At 43.0% G+C, this 19,521-nt stretch overlaps 1 protein-coding gene across 1 annotated transcript in view; it reads right to left on the bottom strand.

Annotated features, from left to right (window-relative positions):
• LOC146349804 (uncharacterized) overlaps positions 1 to 19,521 on the bottom strand; it is a 43,907-nt gene that overhangs the window by 11,014 nt on the left and 13,372 nt on the right. The window contains exons 3-5 of the mRNA XM_084843521.1: positions 14,390 to 14,427; positions 8,815 to 8,901; positions 4,285 to 4,361 (exon numbers count right to left, since the gene is read on the bottom strand). Of these exons, the coding sequence (XP_084699647.1) occupies positions 4,285 to 4,361; positions 8,815 to 8,901; positions 14,390 to 14,427 (202 nt within the window). The remainder of the gene's footprint in view (positions 1 to 4,284; positions 4,362 to 8,814; positions 8,902 to 14,389; positions 14,428 to 19,521) is intronic.

Raw genomic sequence — 19,521 nt, forward strand, 5'->3', positions numbered from 1 at the left:
TGACGTGTAATCTTCTATGTTTTAAAAGCAGATAATGTGGAGCGGGGAAGAGTTTTATGTTTAGATGAAATGTGACCAAAATAATAAATGAAGTGGTTATGTTTACATAAACAAGCTGCTATGAACACGTTGTTAATGAAAGGGACACTTTTCAAAAGGCTTGGAAAGGTTTGCCATTAAGCATAGCACCAAAATTGTATGGGGCTTCATATTTAAATGTTGCCGAGTTTCCATGATCTAACAAATCAAATGGACAATTTGACACAAACAGGATTCTGAAAAATGTCCAATCATCAAAGTGACCTGGTTCGCATGATCGCAGGGGGGTTAATAAGCCATGGTGGCTTGTTAACCACTCTGTGTGTGCTAGTGGCATGCCAGGGGTTTGCATAATTACCCTTGGCAGCATGGCTTGTTATGTCAAGCAAACCCAGCCAGGGTGGCTTGTTGCCATGGGTAACAAGCCGCCCCAGAATCCTACAAATGCCCATGGGTGGCTTATTTCCCCAGCAGCGATCATACAAACCAGGCATCATACGAGGGTGGAGGGGTGGGATATACAAAGTATCAACTGCTTGTACAGAAGGCAGTGTATGAAAATTAATGAATAAAAATTAAATACTGTATTCTTATCTGGGACAGAAAGTTATTCCTGCCTTTTTAGTTTTATTTTTTTAAGGCACTCAGGATTCCAAGGCAAGAATGACTGAACCTCAGGGCATGTTTATATCAGGATGGCAGACTTTGATGTGTTGACTCTCATAAGCCATATGGAATCTATGCCCACACAGATGTTATTTAATCATTTTCTTTGTTTATTGGTTTATGTTAAAGAGAAAATTAATAAAGAAAATGCATTATGGCATCTCACCATATTGCTGGATGAACTTGAAACATGATTCTGAGGTGGAATCCATTGTTCAAAAGTCATTACCTTGAGCACAAAAGAGTAAACAAAATATATTGGATGGTAGTTTTTCAATGTGAAAAAAGCAAACAAAAGGAATTGTACCAGTAAAGTCAAGATATATTATGAAATGAATTGAGATAGTTGGAATGCATTTATAATAACAGGATACAGATAATACAAACTAGTTTATTCTTTCTCACTTTCTTTGATATTAAGGCCCTTAATTCTGTTATTATTTAAACATTTATAAGTTTAAATAGGAAAATGTAGAAGAAATGGCAGAACTAAACCAAAATTAGAAATGGGAAAATCAGAGCAATGGGATCATTTAATTTCTCTTGAATTGATTTTCAATATAATCTCTCCCACATTCTGTAAAACATCTGAATTGTCAGGTAAATACTGTCAGAAGAGAAGAAGAACCAAAAACAAGGAAGCCAAAATTAATGTTGAGAATCAGATTTTAATATGATACTGCTTGTGGTGAGCTGTACCCATTAAAACGTTCAGCCTTAAGGATTTTGCCTCTGGCTAACACTTGTGTAGGTTTAAAAGTTGCTCTAACCCATTACTTCCACGTTAAGTCTGAACAAGAGATAGCACTACTCTAATGAAGACTACTTATATATGCAGTCCTACTTTAAAATGTGTTTGTGTGTGCCATTCACAACAGACACAACATCTTTGTATTTTGTCCAATAGTAGCTTAAAAGGTGGGCTTCAGATTCTTATATATTTGTTTACACAACCTCCTGGAAAACTTAAGCAGCTTTTAGACACTGCACACTTACTACTTTTACCAATGGGAACTCACACAACTGGAAGCGAATGCTTATGTTCAAGTAATTCCCATTTCCGTGGAAACATGTCTTCGCAGCACCTCAGCAATTTAGGTACAACAGGGATGGTGTTGGGTGTTGCCTACTGGGGTGTTGCCAACAAGGCTGATGTCGGTTGAGCACCTACTGGGGTCCGCAACTGTGCAGGGTGGCCACTGCTGAAAGCTCCCTGCTGCTGGTCATCATCATCATTGCCACTTGCTCACTCATCCACTCTTTCCCTCTGGCCAGAGAGGGCGAATGATGGCAGCAAGAAGCAGAAGCAGCAGCTGTTGGTGCCAATGGCAGTCAGGAGAGGCTAGGCCCACACTGAAGGGCATGCCCAGGGCCCTCCAAAACCTGGAGCCTACACTGTCCCTACGGATCTTCAATCAAGGATATCTTCAATCAAAGATATCTTCACTCCTGTAATTGTATGTAGATCTATAATAGCTCAACACCTGGTTTATGAAGAAGAAAAACGGATAAGGGAAAGGAATCCCCATTTCGTTTCTTTTAATTCCTCCACTGATTTCTTAGTTCATCAATAACTACAGCATCATTAGCAACACCTATTTCTGCTATGTCTTCTTGTTCTTGCTGTTCAGCAACAGATGAATCATTAATTCCTTTTATATTATGATGCACAGGCCCAAGGGTCAGGCTTCATTAATTGCTCATACTAGTGGGTTAATTAATGTAGTCTTCTGAAGAAGAGCGCCTGGAGACACCGTATATGTTTATAAAAAATGAGAAACATTCTGGACACATACACGAAACCGGAGCTTGCCAGATTGATCGAAGCGCTTAGTGTCGGTCTATGTCAGATAAAATTCCAGCAGGCTAATTTAATGGCACCCTAGTTTTATATATATTTAAAAGCATTAAATCCATACGGTCACATAAAAGAAATTAGTATCGTGCTGAATAAGAACATGGGAATCAAGGAGGATAATAATACTTTGAGTATTAATAATAAGTTTTAATAATAAGGATAATAAGTTTTGCTTTACATAGTTCACCAGATATATAAACACACCTAGTGTAATTGTGACATACTCATAGACCTTTGGTCTCTGGCCAATTGTCTGGAAGCAGTTCCCTATTTGCATTTACTTAGCAGAGGAGAGGAATGAAAGAAATAATCTGAACAGGCTTGGGGTTTTCCCCCCTGTCAGCCAGTTTTCTCCTTAGATCAAGTAGAAAAATACAAGCAGAAACAGTGAGGAGCTATAGATTTGGTTCTGGCACTTGGCAGCCCGCATGTAGGGGTGTTTGTGACCACCACTGAACAGTGGTGTTGCAGTAAATTCTGAAGTGCAGGTGCTCATCATGACAGCCCCCACAGCCACACCTCCAAAGTGAGTCCAAAATTGCAGGCAGCTGTGTTGATTCCTATCAACAAACCAGTTCTAGCAGTTTTCATCTCCACCAGGAGCAGCCCTTTTGTAAAGCGAGCAGGTCTTAATGCCCACTCAAGACCATGTATGTTGCATTACAAGAGGGAACAATACCTTGTTGCTGGGAAAATTCATTTCACCCCCAGCTACTTGAGGATTACAGCTAACTCAGAGGGAATAGGGAATTCTGAAGGGGTGGCAATTGACATCAGCATCCCTGCTAATCAAAAGGTCCTGTGAGCCTTGGCTCCACAACACAACTGCTAGCGAACTCACGATCTGGATCTTGTGGATTGTATGAATCAGCACATGTTGCAGAACCTGATAAAAACATGGTCACCATGATTTGCAAGACCACTGTGGATCAAAGAAGGACCACAAATTTCTATTCGGCAGGTCTTCCTCCGTTACGATGGGTTGGATCCAGACTTAATCATGGGACTTAAGAAATTCATGACTATGGCCGAGTCTGAATTCAGCCCTATATATAGTTTGGATATACAAGGATCTCCCAAAGCAGGGTGCTCTGTGGCCAAGGGAGACATGCCTAACTGCATTGTTGGTGGCTGCTATTCCATCAGTAGTACTTAGACAGAGTCTTATGGCCTCCATCAGCATTACAACACAATGTGCTCTATTGTTTGAGGCTGCAGGCCAGTAAGAAGCTGCAAGGCTGCCACTATGCTCGGTGGCTTACTGCTCTCACTATGCCACTAATAAAAAGAGATGGTGGAGGGTGGGAGAGAAATAGTGAGGCTAGAGGTTGAGGGTGTGTGTGTGAAACAACAAGGTAAAGGGTTAGAAGGGAGAGAAAGAGTAAAGCTAGAAGCTGGGAGGAAGGGGAAAACAGGAGGGCAATGGGGCAGGTGGGAGAGAAAGAAGACTACCACAACATTTTCAAGATGTACACACATACACACACACACACACATATGAATGACGGGGCAGGGAGCGGACAGCTTTGTGGGTGTGGCTGGAGGAGCCCGCGGGGTGCCATGGTGCCTGTGGGTGCTGCGTTGAGGACCCCTGTACTATTTCAAATTCCAGAGGGGTAACCATGTTAGTCTGAAGCAGCAAAGCCAAGGAGACGTGTGCTACTGTAAAGACTAACAAAATTATTATTGCAGAAGCTTTCATAGCAGGCAGGCAAAGTTACCTGACACATTGTTTCTTCTATCCTTGTTCCTTGTAGTAAATGAAATCTTTCACCAAAGAGAATGTCTTCATTTATCTCTGAGGAAATTATAAATATGATTACCAGGAAGAACCTAATAAACATTTTAAAACTATATTTCATTGAAAAGAAAAACATTTTCATATAATTTTTATAAGAAAAATGAATAACATATAAAAATAAAACAATTTAGGAATCTTCAAAATGTTTTTACTGCAATAGGGAATGGGAGATTATAAGATATTGCTTTTTCAAAATCGTTTCAGACTTATTTCCTGCTTCCTCTGGGCCTCTTTCCTTCAGTTATAGCAACGTGACAACTTTAAAAATATGAACTGCCTCTTCGGTATGCCATTGATATGTAAAGTAGCTGTGGTAGTGGTGAATCTTAGAGAAGATCAAGACCCCAAGAAGGTCAGAACATATATGTCCCTTGACTATAGCATACTGTATGTATTGTTCTTCAATTTTTCTTCAATGGGAATCATAAATATTTCTGATAATCATCATGAGTTTTTCACTGTTGAAATAAAGTTCCTCTTATGCCTTTGCTCATTTATTTTTGTTTTGTTTTGTATAAGTCAAAAGACATAACCAATAAATAAATAAATAAATAAATAAATATTCATTTATTCTGTAACACCCCAGTCCTAAACCTTTTCACTAGCAAGCAGGTAATTAATGTCAATGGCATTTGTATCCAACCAAGTAGGTATATAGCCTACCACAGCTATACTATAGCCCACTGTGTGGGAAGAAGGAGGGAGAGGGAAAGGGATAGAGAGAAAAGCGGGTGGTAGAAAGAGAAAAGAAGTGATCAACCCACTTTTGACTCTGGTCCTGACCACCACTGGTCTCAGCCCTGCTCACCACTAGTGCCAATATGCAGCCCCTGACAGATTACCCATAAAGCAATGTGGCCCTCAGCAGGGAGCCATACTCCCCTGGTCCAAACATTCTACTGTTCTAGAAAATATATGTTATTCTCCCTCGAAATGTTAATAACAGTTTCATTTGCTGTTACTAGATTTTCAAGAACTGTGAAGCTTTTATCAACCAAAATACTACTTTAAATATGCTATATCATCACCCTTAAAACAAAGCTTGGTGTTCACCTAGGTGATAACAACAACAACAACAACATACAATTATTATACCACTTTTCTTCTTTTATGGAACTCAAAGCAATACATATGTGGTCCCAGCTAGTATTCTACCCAGGCAGTGACCAGAACCAGCCTTGCTTAGCTTCAGCACATTCAGTTCCTATATAATGTCCCCTCTTCATTATCTAAGAGGACAGTGTACTAATGACACCTGGTTTGTGTCATGAGTTCAATTTTTCAAATTCAGTCTTGAGTTCTCTTATTTTTTTATTTAAAGTATTTTTATGCTGCTCCTCAGCCAAAATAAGGCGCCTGGAGCAGCTTACAATCAATCAGCAAAAATAAGACAGTCCCTGCCCACAGGCATACCATCTAAAAGGACACAACACAAAAGGAAAAGGGGCTGGGGAGGGAAAAGGAAAAAGTTAAGGAGATTTTCAGCAGGGCTGGTGGAATGGCCCTGGTTTGCCTCTCATCTCCCAGCGGGAAGGACAGTGGAATGGCCCTGATGTTCCCTCAGCCTGTTCCTGTGTCCCTCGCTCCTTCTTCAACAAGCTTGTTTCCAAGGAGAACAGGAATGAGCCTCCCTTTTCGTATTTCCATCTGGAAGCGAATGGACACGCACACATTTCATCTTGAAAGTACATAGTGGTGAATTCCATCATTAGCCAATGTCTGGATACTTCTAGATCATTTCTGCTCCTCAAATACATGAAAGAAAAGAGTTATACATGTGACTCCAAGCTGAAGGAGTATGAAAGAATTAGAAAAGGGGATTCTGCCACCAGGAAGAACTACAGTGAAAAGAATGATGCCCTTCTGAATTGTGCTATCACAATCTTGTATGATCTCCTGAGGTGCTTTTTCATGTATTCTGCAGAATGCCATTTGCATCTTTAGACGGAGCTGCAAATCCTCCTTCTGCAGAGGTCTAGCTCTTCTTTAGGGAATACCACAGAGGCTTTTTCCATGCTGGAGAAGGGCTGTAACTCAGTAGCAGAGCATACACTTTGCATGCAGAAAGTCCTGGTTCACTCTCTGGGATCTCCTTGAAGGATCAGCTAGCAGGTGATAGGATAGTCCTCTGTCTGAGACCCTGGGGAACACTGAGCTATGCAGACAATAGTCTGACCTGATATAAGGCTGCTTCCTATATTTGTAAGTCAGGACAAAGTACCTGGTGCCTTTTCCCGCTGTAATCTCAGCAGGAAGTAGAGCAAAAACCAAGTGAATTCTACCAGCCACAGAACCAACCTCCAAACACTCTTGGCAATGTAGGAACGCTGCAGAGGCACAAAGGGCCAAGCAGGTAAACTGGGCCCCAAACTTGGACAAGACTCCCATATTGTGTCATGGGCAGTTAAATGGTTAAGGAAATGTTGAAAGCTAAGATAAGCTCACAAATAGCCTATTTGAAATCTATGGCTTTAAGGTGCTTAAAGTTAAGCCTGCGGTTTAGCATTTTCATTCATCAGGTTGGAGCATTCTGTGAGGTCAAGTGCATAATCCTCACACCACCAGTTGTCTTTGGAAAGGAAGGACCAGGAAGGGGAAGGGGGGAAAACAACAACAACAACAACAAGAAGAGGGAACTTACTGTACTTCACAGAAAAGCAAAAAGGCTTTATGCTAAGGCACTAGAGGAGAGTTGCCATGATCTTTTGTCAACTGTCTCATCTAAACTGAGTAGACCACAACTCTGACAGAAGGTTTAAGAGAAAACCGCTGCTCAGGCTAATCTGGGCTGCCCACATATGCAGTGAGGTTTGGTGTTTCATACTTGCCCCCGTTACCAGAAGTGAAAAGGAAGGAACTCTGGAAGGACTTTATAAGAGAGATCTGTAGGAGCTGAAATAGAATCCAGCCTGTGGGCAGAGGAAGACAGCCACTCTGGGTTAAGTACAGCTTACGGTCAATGCTAGAAACTGGCTGTCAGTTTTACATCCCCTCCGCTTTTTTGTTCTTGTCACCTAGCTCTGGCTCAGCTCTGGCAATAGGCTCTTTTCAAACATACAGACCTTTAGAAGGTTTAACAGGCAATAACTAGGATCTAACTAGTTCTCCAGAAACTGACTTCGGAGCACAGGCTCCAAGGTCAGCTCCCGGAAACCCACATATCTTATGGCTGTCTAGCCGCTGACTAGCAGCCATAAGATTGCTTCCTCCCTGCGTCATTCCATTAGTGCAAATGACGTTGCACTAGCAGAAACTAGGTTCCAAACTATGCACAAGAGGAGAATCCAATTAAAGTTACATTTGCACAAGCACAGTTGCCTAAGCAGTTGTGCATTATGTTTACGCAACCCATTGTGCAACTGGTTGCGCATAACTCTTGCATAACCCATTACGCAAATGCCTGTGCATTCTGCTTGTGCAACCCATTGTGAAACTGCTTGCCCAAGCTTAATGGGCAACCACTTGTGCAACAGAAAGATCAGGCAGTGTTCTACTAGCGTTATTTGAGTTTGCAGAATGACATCATGGGACGCTGCCCTATGAATCCTGGGTTGTTGGGGGAGAGTTGTTGTATTTCCCTCAACAACCCAGAATTCCTGGTTCACATGCAATGCTAAACAAGTTTAGCCCCTCTCCCTTGTGGCAAGAGCAATTGGGCAGAGGGAGCCACTCCCACACATTCGCAGCAACCCAAGATTTAAAAGACAACAACTAGTTTATTGTGATGTGCAAACCAGGCCATTGTGTTCAAGCATCACAATACAGGAGATTGAGAGTAATTTGCTAGAGGTGGTGTCATAGAAATCTGATGATGTGCATGGTGGCACCTGCATTCAACTGGTTCTTAGCAATGCAACCAGAGACTTCAAATGTCCACTCTGCATCCTTGTTTGTATGAATTATTCCCTGCAGAGCAATGAAAGTGGGCTGGCTTTGGCAGAGACACTTTGGTGTGATTAGTTCAGTAGTTATCTAAGGCTGTGATCCTAAGCACACTCCGCAAGAAGTCAGCCCCACAGATATCAGTGAGGCTTCTAAACAATGAGACACCTAAACAAAAAGGTTTAGATTGGGACGAATCTCTAATTTTTTCTAATGTGGGCTTCCTCTGAGATTTTTTTGGGTACTTCTTTGTTCTACAGAGCACTTAGCATATGTTCCAAATGAATGTCAGAAAGCAGCTGTCGTATCGACCATCATAGTTCAGAAGAAGAATAAATTGACTGTGTGTGGGCCTTCTACTGATCTATAAGCTACAAGAAGCATTTAATATAAGCCATGCAATTCCTTACTTCAACTTCCTCTTTATTTAAAGTGCATATCTCTCCCTTGGGGAAGAGTCAACCCACCCCACCAGAGGCCTTGACAAATTATTTCACTGTTTTCCTCTGTGCCCTTTAAAATGTTTTGTGGAAAATGCAAAATCAGCTGAAATGCATTTTGCAATTACCTTCAGACTGACAGTGCCTTCCGAAGTACAAATCATTCTCTTGCTTCTTGGGAAGCTGCCCGAGTGTGCCATTCACATTTTTCCTATCTAAAAGTGAAACACAGAAATTCCGTTCCCTAAATCTGTATCATGCTAGTGAAGGAGCTGAAGACTGTTTAATTAGTACTAGGGTGCAAATTGACCGATTCTAATGGGCAATTTCCTTGAGGAAGCTTCCAAAGTGGAAAAGGTGTGGACTAATTGGCATCTGTGCACAACACTGACAGTTCTGTATTGCTGGCATAGGGGGGGTGGACTTCTGGCCCTCCCAATGGTTTGGCCTACAACTTCCATCAGTCTTAGCCAGCATACCCAATGGTGAGGGATCATGGGAGTTGTAGGCCAAATCATCTGGAGGACCACCAGTTGCCCACCCTAGCCTTACACTAATATCAGGGCCCATGCACTTCCTGAATAAGGGTTAGGGTACATCTGCAATACAGCGATGTATAGGGGCATGTATCATAAGCAGTGGAGGCTGGTGGCTCTGATTTCGATGGGGCAATGCATCCACTCTGGGTTTTAGTCAGAACCAACCAGAACTGTAAAGCAGCTATCCAAGGCGCCAAACCTATTTTGGGGATAGGGTTCAGCTCCTTTAGAGTTCTGGCTGGTTCTGACTGAAACCCAGAATGGATACACAGCCCCACTGAAATCAGAGCCACCAGCCTCCACTGATCATAAGATAAGTTAACTTAAGGAAGGTCATGGAAGGAACCCTTCCCTTCCTTTCCTCATCCCTGCAGCCATCTGCAATCCCACAAGAGCCTCTTCAGAGGGTGGGGGGGGGGCTCCTGAACAATGTTGTTTGGGGCGCATGGGGGTATCAGAAACTTTCCTTCCGTGAACTTCCTTAAGTTAACCTATCTTCTGATACAATCCATTGTCTATTTGGCATTTTAATACAAAAACAAATATGGAAAATGGACAAATGAGGAATGTGGAAAAAACACTGAGTGTGTAAGTACTGCCCTATAGCAACATGAGCTAAACTCATCCCACAGTTTCCCCTATCAGTGGTGTAGGAGGATGGGGCCTGGGCAGGAAAAAGTGCCAGCTGAAGTCACTGGTGTGACATGTGGACTACATGGTTCAGATGTGTATTGGATGCACAACTTTCACAGAGACATCCAGAGATTGTTGTTCAGTCGTTCAGTCGTGTCCGACTCTTCGTGACCCCATGGACCGACCATAGCACGCCAGGCCTTCCTGTCCCGCGCTCTCTCCCGGAGTGTGCTCAAGTTCATATTCATTGCATCGGTGATGCTATCTAGCCATCTCATTCTCTGTCGTCCCCTTCTCCTTTTGCCTTCAGTTTTTCCCAGCATCAGGGTCTTTTAAAGAGAGTTTTCTCTTCGCATTAGGTGGCCAAAATATTACAGCTTCAGCTTCAGTATCTGTCCTTCCAATGAGCACTCAGGGTTGATTTCCTTTAGGATGGACTGATTTGACCTCCTTGCAGTCCAGGGGACTCGTAAGAGTCTTCTCCAGCACCACAGTTCGAAAACATCAATTCTTCGGCGCTCAGCCTTCCTTATAGTCCAGCTCTCACAGCCATACATTACTACTGGGAAAACCATAGCTTTGATTAGATGGACCTTTGAGGGCAAGCTGATGTCTCTGCTTCTTACTATGCTGTCTAGGTTGGCCATAGGTTTCCCCCCAAGGAGAAAGCGTCTTTTAATTTCATGGCTACAGTCACCGTCTGCGGTGATCTTGGAGCCCAAGAAACTAAAATCTGTCACTGCTTCCATTTCTTCCCCTTCTATATGCCAGGAAGTGATGGGACCAGATGCCATGATCTTAGTTTTTTTAATGTTGAGTTTCAAACCAGCTTTTGCACTCTCCACTTTCACCCTCAACAAGAGGCTCTTTAGATCCTCTTTGCTTTCTGCCATTAGGGTGGTATCGTCTGCATATCGGAGGTTGTTGATAATTCTCCCGGCAATCTTAATTCCGACCTGTGATTCATCCAACCCGGCGTTTCTCATGATGTACTCTGCATATAAGTTAAATAAGCAGGGTGACAATATGCAGCCTTGTTGTACTCCTTTCCCAATTTTGAACCACTCGGTTGTTCCATCTCTGGTTCTTACTGTTGCTTCTTGACCCTCGTACAGGTTTCTCAGGAGACAGGTAAGGTGGTCTGGTACTCCCATCACTGTAAGAATTTGCCACAGTTTGTTGTGATCCACACAATCAAAGGCTTTAGCGTAGTCAATGAAGCAGAAATAGATGTTTTTCTGGAATTCTCTTGCTTTCTCCATGATCCAGCGAATGTTGGCGATTTGATCTCTAGTTCCTCTGCCTCTTCAAAACTCAGCTTGTACTTCCAGTAGTTCTCGGTTTGCATACTGCTGAAGCCTAGCTTGTAGGATTTTGAGCGTAACCTTGCTGGCATGTGAAATGAGCGCAATTGTGCGGTAGTTTGAACACTCTTTGGTGTTGCCCTTCTTTGGAATTGGAATGTAAACTGACCTTTTCCAGTCTTGCGGCCACTGTTGAGTGTTCCAAATTTGTTGGCATATTGAATGCAGCACTTTAACAGCATCATCTTTTAGGATTTTAAATAGCTCAGCTGGAATACTGTCATCTCCGCTAGCTTTGTTGTTACTAATGCTTCCTAAGGCCCACTTGACTTCACTCTCGAGGATGTCCGGCTCAAGTTCAGTGGCCGCACTATCATGTCTATCAGGGACATTAAGATCTTTCCTGTATAGTTCTTCTGTGTATTCTTTCCACCTCTTCTTAATCTCATCTGCTTCTGTGAGGTCCCTGCCTTCTTTGTCCTTTATCATGCCCGTCTTTGCACAAAACGTTCCCTTGAGATCTCCAATTTTCTTGAAGAGATCTCTAGTCTTTCCCATTCTGTTGTTTTCCTCGATTTCTTTGCATTGTTCATTTAAGAAGGCCTTCTTGTCTCTCCTTGCTATTCTCTGGAACTCTGGATTCAGTTGGATATATCTTCCCCTTTCTCCCTTGCTTTTTGCTTCCGTTCTTTCTTCAGCTACTTGTAAAGCCTCATCAGACAGCCACTTTGCTTTCTTGCATTTCTTTTTCTTTGGGATGGATTTCGTTGCTGCCTCCTGAACAATGTTACGGACCTCCATCCATAGTTCCTCAGGCCTATCAGGTCTAATCCCTGAAATCTATTCCTCACCTCCACTGTATATTCATAAGGGATATGATTTAGGTCATACCTGAATGGTTTAGTGATTTTCCCTACGTTCTTCAATTTAAGCTGAAATTTTGCAACAAGAAGCTCATGATCTGAGCCACAGTCAGCTCCAGGTCTTGTGTTTACTGACTGTATAGAGCTTCTTCAACTTTGACTGCAAAGGACATAATCAATCTGATTTCAATATTGATCATCTGGTGATGTCCATGTGTAGAGTCGCCTGTTGTGCTGTTGGAAAAGAGTGTTTGCTATGATCAGCGTGTTCTCCTGGCAAAACTCTATTAGCTTTTGTCCTGCTTCATTTTGTGCACCAAGGCCATGCCTGCCTGTTATCCCAGTGATTTCTTGACTTCCTACTTTAGCATTCCAATCCCCTATGATGAAGAGGACATCTTTTTTTGGTGTTAGTTCTAGAAGGTGTTGTAGGTCTTCATAGAACCGATCAACCTCAGCTTCTTCGGCATCAGTGGTTGGGGCATAGACTTGAATTACTGTGATGTTGAATGGTTTGCCTTGGATTCATACCGAGATCATTCTATCGTTTTTAAGATTGTACCCCAGTACTGCTTTTCCCACCCTTTTATTGACTATGAGTGCTACTCCATTTCTTCTAAGGGATTCTTGCCCACAGTAGTAGATATGATGGTCACCTGAATTAAATTCGCCCATGCCTGTCCATTTTAGTTCGCTGATTCCCAAGATGTCAATGTTCAATCTTGCCATCTCATGTTTGACCACCTCTAGCTTACCTTGATTCATTGATCTGACATTCCAGGTTCCTAAACAATATTGTTCTTTACAGCATCGGATTTTCTTTTCACCACCAGACACATCCACAGCTGAGTGTCTTTTCGGCTTTGGCCCAGCCGCTTCACTCTTTCTGGCGCTACTTGGAAATACCCTCTGCTCTTCCCCAGTAGTATATTGGACACCTTCCATCCTGAGGGTCTCATCTTCCGGCGTCATATTTTTTAGCCTTGTGATACGTTCCATGGGGTTTTCTTGGCAAGGATACTGGAGTGGGTTGCCATTTCCTTCTCCAGTGTCAGAACTCTCTGCCATGACCTGTCCGTCTTGGGTGGCCCTGCACGGCATAGCTTATGGCTTCACTGAGTTACGCAAGCCCCTTCGCCACAACAAGGCAGTGATCCATGAAGGGAATCCAGAGATTACTGCCAGTATTATGTCAATACTGATGTTGATTAGGCCTTTGCTTGCAATATGACATGACCTAGCAGCAATTGTGGTTCAGGTTTTTGGTTTTGTTTTGTTTTTACTAAAGGTGCAAGTCTTTAGTAAAAGATTTTTACTAAAATAGACCTATGCATGTTTGGACAGAAAAAAATCCTTCAAATCCAATGCTGCCAGGAGAATGCTGGGAGTTGTAGGACTTTTTCTGTCTCAGCATGCATAGGATTGCACCCTTCATGAGTTTTAACACCTGTGATTGTGATGTCTTTTATAAAAAGGTGGCTCCATCTCTTTCATGGTTTGCATAGATTTCAAGATTGTAGTAAGGTCTAGTTAATACTCTGAAATATTTGGGTTCTCCGTGAAACATCCTTTGTGATTTCTCTTGTAGACAAGGGGTACAATTCTTTTGGGTTCGGTCACACTTTACCTTGTTCTAAATCCCCTGTGTGTGGAAAAATAAAGGAAAGAAATGTTGATATGTGGTGGCAATTTTATATTTATTGGTTTTCAAGTAATGCCGTATGATGAAATATGCAGATCTTTGCAATGAAAATTCAGAATTGTGCCTATAGAAAGTATCCTCAGTTTAAATGCAATCCACTCATTGTCATCTAGTGAGACAGAATATGAATGGATGCAAATCCTTCTGAACTGCAAAACCCACTGAGAGGTCGATAGGCTCTTTATGATGGGATTGCTGTGTTTTTGTTTATTTCTATATTCAGCAAAATGTATTTTGAAATTTCTGAAGAAGTCAGTTATAGAACTTGGAATATATAAGTAGAAAATGATTTATTTTTGAAAGGTAGCTGTAAAAAATAGGATATTTTGACCACCACAGTTGAACGTGAAAATAATGATCTTTGGTCAATGACTCCAGAAATTTCACAGAAGGACATCTCTCAAATCATGTTGGTGTTTTTGGCTAGCAAGTGAAAATAACAGTTTTAACAACTGAAAATAAACAGTTTACATTAAATGTGGGACATACTCATAATTGTTTTGTGTATGCATCTACTAGAAGTTCCATCTGGTACTATGCAACATCCATCAGACAGTTGTTTTGTTTGTTTGTAAGTACTCAGGAGGAAATGCGGCCTTGCTTTATTTGCATGGTAAGAAACAATACAAAAGCCAAAATGGAACACAATTTGATTGACTTACCAAATGCTTCATTTTCTGACATGGACTTCTGGATGGACCTAGCAAAAGGGAAAGGAATGTAGAATCTGATCAGTTTTTAGTAGCTTCAGTCTGGTTCTTCCAAAGATTGAACAAGGACTTTAAGGGTGCAATTCTATCTAAATAGGCGGCCGCCTCCGAACTTGGAGGCGACTACCTATCCAAAGCAAGGCAGGAGAAGCTCAGGGGGGATCATTCCCTCCACGTTTCTCCTGCCCTGCTTTTTCTGCTAGATAGCCATTTTCGGCTGTCTAGCTGCGGGGGGGGGGGGGGGAGTGGGAGGGGAGGCTGCTGTACAACACATAGTATGTGTCATACAGGCAGATGCGCTCTCCCCACCCCGGAACGCCCCCAGTCCCGCCTGTTTTCGGCTGCTCCGCACTCCTCTTCCAAGTGAGGAGGATGGGGTTTCTCTGCGCTGCCTGCAAGGCAGCGCAGACCGCAGACGTGAGCAGAGGTCAGTTTTCCAGGAACCGACCTCAAAGTGCAGACTTCGAGGTCGGTTCCCGGAAAACAGAATATCCTATGGCCAACTAGCTGCTGTCTAGTGGCCATAGGATTGCTCCCTCTGTATGCTGTGTTTAAATGAAGGTCGTATACTCTAACCACAGTGAAGCTTTGTGATAAAACAGACTTTACCCTACAAGAACTCATACCATAATTTGTCATTAGACTGTATGTCATGGTCATCAACATTATATGTGCTAATTCAATGATCTGGGTTGCTCAAAAATTGCTGCCCTATCAGAGATATGTGTAGCAGTGCGGTCCCTCTCTGCCCCTCAAAATCCCTATAACTCCCCTTACAGCGCAATCCTACGTATGTTTAGTCAGAAGCAACTTATTCTCCCCATTCATGGATCACTGCCTTGTTGTGGCGAAGGGGCTTGCGTAACTCAGTGAAGCCATAAGCTATGCCATGCAGGGCCACCCAAGACGGACAGGTCATGGCAGAGAGTTCTGACAAAATGTGGTCCACTGGAGAAGGAAATGGCAACCCACTCCAGTATTCTTGCCAAGAAAACCCCATGGAACGTATCACAAGGCTAAAAGATATGACGCCGGAAGATGAGCCCCTCAGGTCGGAAGGTGTCCAATATGCTACTGGGGAAGAGCAGAGGGTATTTCCAAGTAGCGCCAGAAAGAGTGAAGCGGCTGGGCCAAACCCGAAAGGACACTCAGCTGTGGATGTGTCTGGTGGTGAAAAGAAAATCCGATGCTGTAAAGAACAATATTGTTTAGGAACCTGGAATGTCAGATCAATGAATCAAGGTAAGCTGGAGGTGGTCAAACAGGAGATGGCAAGATTGAACATCGACATCTTGGGAACCAGCGAACTAAAATGGACAGGCATGGGCGAATTTAATTCAGGTGACCATCATATCTACTATTGTGGGCAAGAATCCCTTAGAAGAAATGGAGTAGCACTCATAGTCAACAAAAGGGTGGGAAAAGCAGTACTGGGGTACAATCTTAAAAATGATAGAATGATCTCAGTACGAATCCAAGGCAAACCATTCAACATCACAGTAATTCAAGTCTATGCCCCAACCACTGATGCCGAAGAAGCTGAGGTTGATCGGTTCTGTGAAGACCTACAACACCTTCTAGAACAAACACCAAAAAAAGATGTCCTCTTCTTCATAGGGGATTGGAATGCTAAAGTAGGAAGTCAAGAAATCACTGGGATAACAGGCAGGCATGGCCTTGGTGTACAAAATGAAGCAGGACAAAAGCTAATCGAGTTTTGCCAAGAGAACATGCTGATCATAGCAAACACTCTTTTCCAACAGCACAAGAGGCGACTCTACACATGGACATCACCAGATGGTCAATATCGAAATCAGATTGATTATGTCCTTTGCAGCCAAAGATGGAGAAGCTCCATACAATCAGTAAAAACAAGACCTGGAGCTGACTGTGGCTCAGATCATGAGCTGCTTCTTGCAAAATTTCGGCTTAAATTGAAGAACGTCGGGAAAACCACTGAACCGTTCAGGTATGACCTAAATCATATCCCTGATGAATATACAGTGGAGGTGAGGAATAGATTTCAGGGATTAGACCTGATAGACAGAGTGCCTGAGGAACTATGGACGGAGGTCCGTAACATTGTTCAGGAGGCAGCAAAGAAATCCATCCCAAAGAAAAAGAAATGCAAGAAAGCAAAGTGGCTGTCTGATGAGGCTTTACAAGTAGCTGAGGAAAGAAGGGAAGCGAAAAGCAAGGGAGAAAGGGGAAGATATACCCAACTGAATGCAGAGTTCCAGAGAATAGCAAGGAGAGACAAGAAGGCCTTCTTAAATGAACAATGCAAAGAAATCGAGGAAAACAACAGAATGGGAAAGACTAGAGATCTCTTCAAGAAAATTGGAGATCTCAAGGGAACGTTTTGTGCAAAGACGGGCATGATAAAGGACAAAGAAGGCAGGGACCTCACAGAAGCAGATGAGATTAAGAAGAGGTGGCAAGAATACACAGAAGAACTATACAAGAAAGATCTGAATGTCCCTGATAGCCATGATAATGCGGTCACTGAACTTGAGCCGGACATCCTAGAGAGTGAAGTCAAGTGGGCCTTAGGAAGCATTAGTAACAACAAAGCTAGCGGAGATGACAGTATTCCAGCTGAGCTATTTAAAATCCTAAAAGATGATGCTGTTAAAGTGCTGCATTCAATATGCCAACAAATCTGGAACATTCAACAGTGGCCACAAGACTGGAAAAGGTCAGTTTACATTCCAATTCCAAAGAAGGGCAACGCCAAAGAGTGTTCAAACTACTGCACAATTGCGCTCATTTCACATGCCAGCAAGGTGATGCTCAAAATCCTACAAGCTAGGCTTCAGCAGTATGCGAACCGAGAACTACTGGAAGTACAAGCTGGGTTTAGAAGAGGCAGAGGAACTAGAGATCACATCGCCAACATTCGCTGCATCATGGAGAAAGCAAGAGAATTCCAGAAAAACGTCTATTTCTGCTTCATTGACTACGCTAAAGCCTTTGATTGTGTGGATCACAACAAACTGTGGCAAATTCTTACAGTGATGGGAGTACCAGACCACCTTACCTGTCTCCTGAGAAACCTGTACGAGGGTCAAGAAGCAACAGTAAGAACCAGAGATGGAACAACTGAGTGGTTCAAAATTGGGAAAGGAGTACGACAAGGCTGCATATTGTCACCCTGCTTATTTAACTTATATGCAGAGTACATCATGAGAAATGCCGGGTTGGATGAATCAGAGGTCGGAATTAAGATTGCTGGGAGAATTATCAACAACCTCCAATATGCAGACGATACCACCCTAATGGCAGAAAGCGAAGAGGATCTCAAGAGCCTCTTGTTGAGGGTGAAAGAGGAGAGTGCAAAAGCTGGTTTGAAACTCAACATTAAAAAAACTAAGATCATGGCATCTGGCCCCATCACTTTCTGGCATATAGAAGGGGAAGAAATGGAAGCAGTGACAGATTTTACTTTCTTGGGCTCCAAGATCACCGCAGACGGTGACTGTAGCCATGAAATTAAAAGACGCTTGCTCCTTGGGAGGAAAGCTATGGCCAACCTAGACAGCATAGTAAGAAGCAGAGACATCAGCTTGCCGACAAAGGTCCGTCTAATCAAAGCTATGGTTTTCCCAGTAGTAATGTATGGCTGTGAGAGCTGGACTATAAGGAAGGCTGAGCGCCAAAGAATTGATGCTTTCGAACTGTGGTGCTGGAGAAGACTCTTACGAGTCCCCTGGACTGCAAGGAGGTCAAATCAGTCCATCCTAAAGGAAATCAACCCTGAGTGCTCATTGGAAGGACAGATAATGAAGCTGAAGCTCCAATATTTTGGCCACCTAATGCGAAGAGAAAACTCCCTGGAAAAGACCCTGATGCTGGGAAAGACTGAAGGCAAAAGGAGAAGGGGACAGCAGAGGATGAGATGGCTAGATAGCATCACGGATGCAATGAATATGAACCTGAGCACGCTCCGGGAGAGAGCGCAGGACAGGAAGGCCTGGCGTGCTATGGTCCATGGGGTCACGAAGAGTCGGACACGACTGAACGACTGAACAACAACAACAACAACTTATTCTCAGCTAAGCAGGTATAGGATTGCAGCCTTAAAGCATTTTTTCCCCAACAACATGAGGTTGTGTCAGCAGTAACTGGGTGGAGATGCTCATGTATATCCCCCAGGATTCTACAGTACTGGCAAATCTACCCTCCTTCTACCTTTCATGCCACCACCACCCTGCCCAGTCCTTGGTGCAATACTCCTGGGTCAGGCAGGGGCTGTTCTCCAGCGCTAGTGATGAAGGGCTGTTGCCTATTGCTGGTGTTCTCCCAGCACATGGCGCTTGGCAAGCGTCCTCTATTAGATCAGGGGAACATGAGTGTCGCTGCAAAATAATCAGATGCAAAAGGGAACGGGACTCCATTACATACTTCATACAGTTGTATGGACAGGGGAATTTCAGCACTTTTCACCAGTATGAAAAGCTACTTCTCAAAACGTTGCCTTGTATTGATTTTTATTTCTGCTGCTGTTTTTAAAGGTTGTTGCTTTTAATGTGTTTGTTTCTACTGTAATTTTAAGGAACAAAGGAAGCTGCCTTATAGCAATTCGTCTGGCTTAGCGTGCTTCCAGACACAGGGCTCCTGGCACTACCAATTGGAAGGCAATGCGCAGCTATTGTACCTTTTTCTCTTTAATGGGTTTTCTCCAAAAAAAAAAGAAAAAAAGTTGGAAAAAGCAGTGGGAAAACTTGGTAAGGTTACGAGTGGAAGACCCTGATGTCTGGACCCCCACACACACATATTTTGTAAATGAAGCAGGGTGATTACATGATCAAAGCCTTGTCTAGAAGCACCTTTAATATTGTGTACATCAGCCTTCCAGATATTTTGGACTATAACTCCCATCATCTCCAGCCAGCAGAGCCATGGGCCGCCGTTACATTAAAGAAAACATCTGCAGTGCTACCATTGTGGAGCTTTTCCGCATTTATAGTGGGCTCTCAGACGGCGACCACATGATTGCTGAGGGGGGACGTTTTTAATGTTCAAGGTTCCATAGCACTCAATGAAACAGTGCCATCTAGTGGCTGTTTTAAGAGCACACCAAT

The sequence above is a fragment of the Heloderma suspectum genome, chromosome 3 (assembly GCF_057233095.1).
Source record: "Heloderma suspectum isolate Gila_16-S chromosome 3, 16-S_ref, whole genome shotgun sequence".
Classification (NCBI taxonomy): Eukaryota; Metazoa; Chordata; class Lepidosauria; order Squamata; family Helodermatidae; genus Heloderma; species Heloderma suspectum.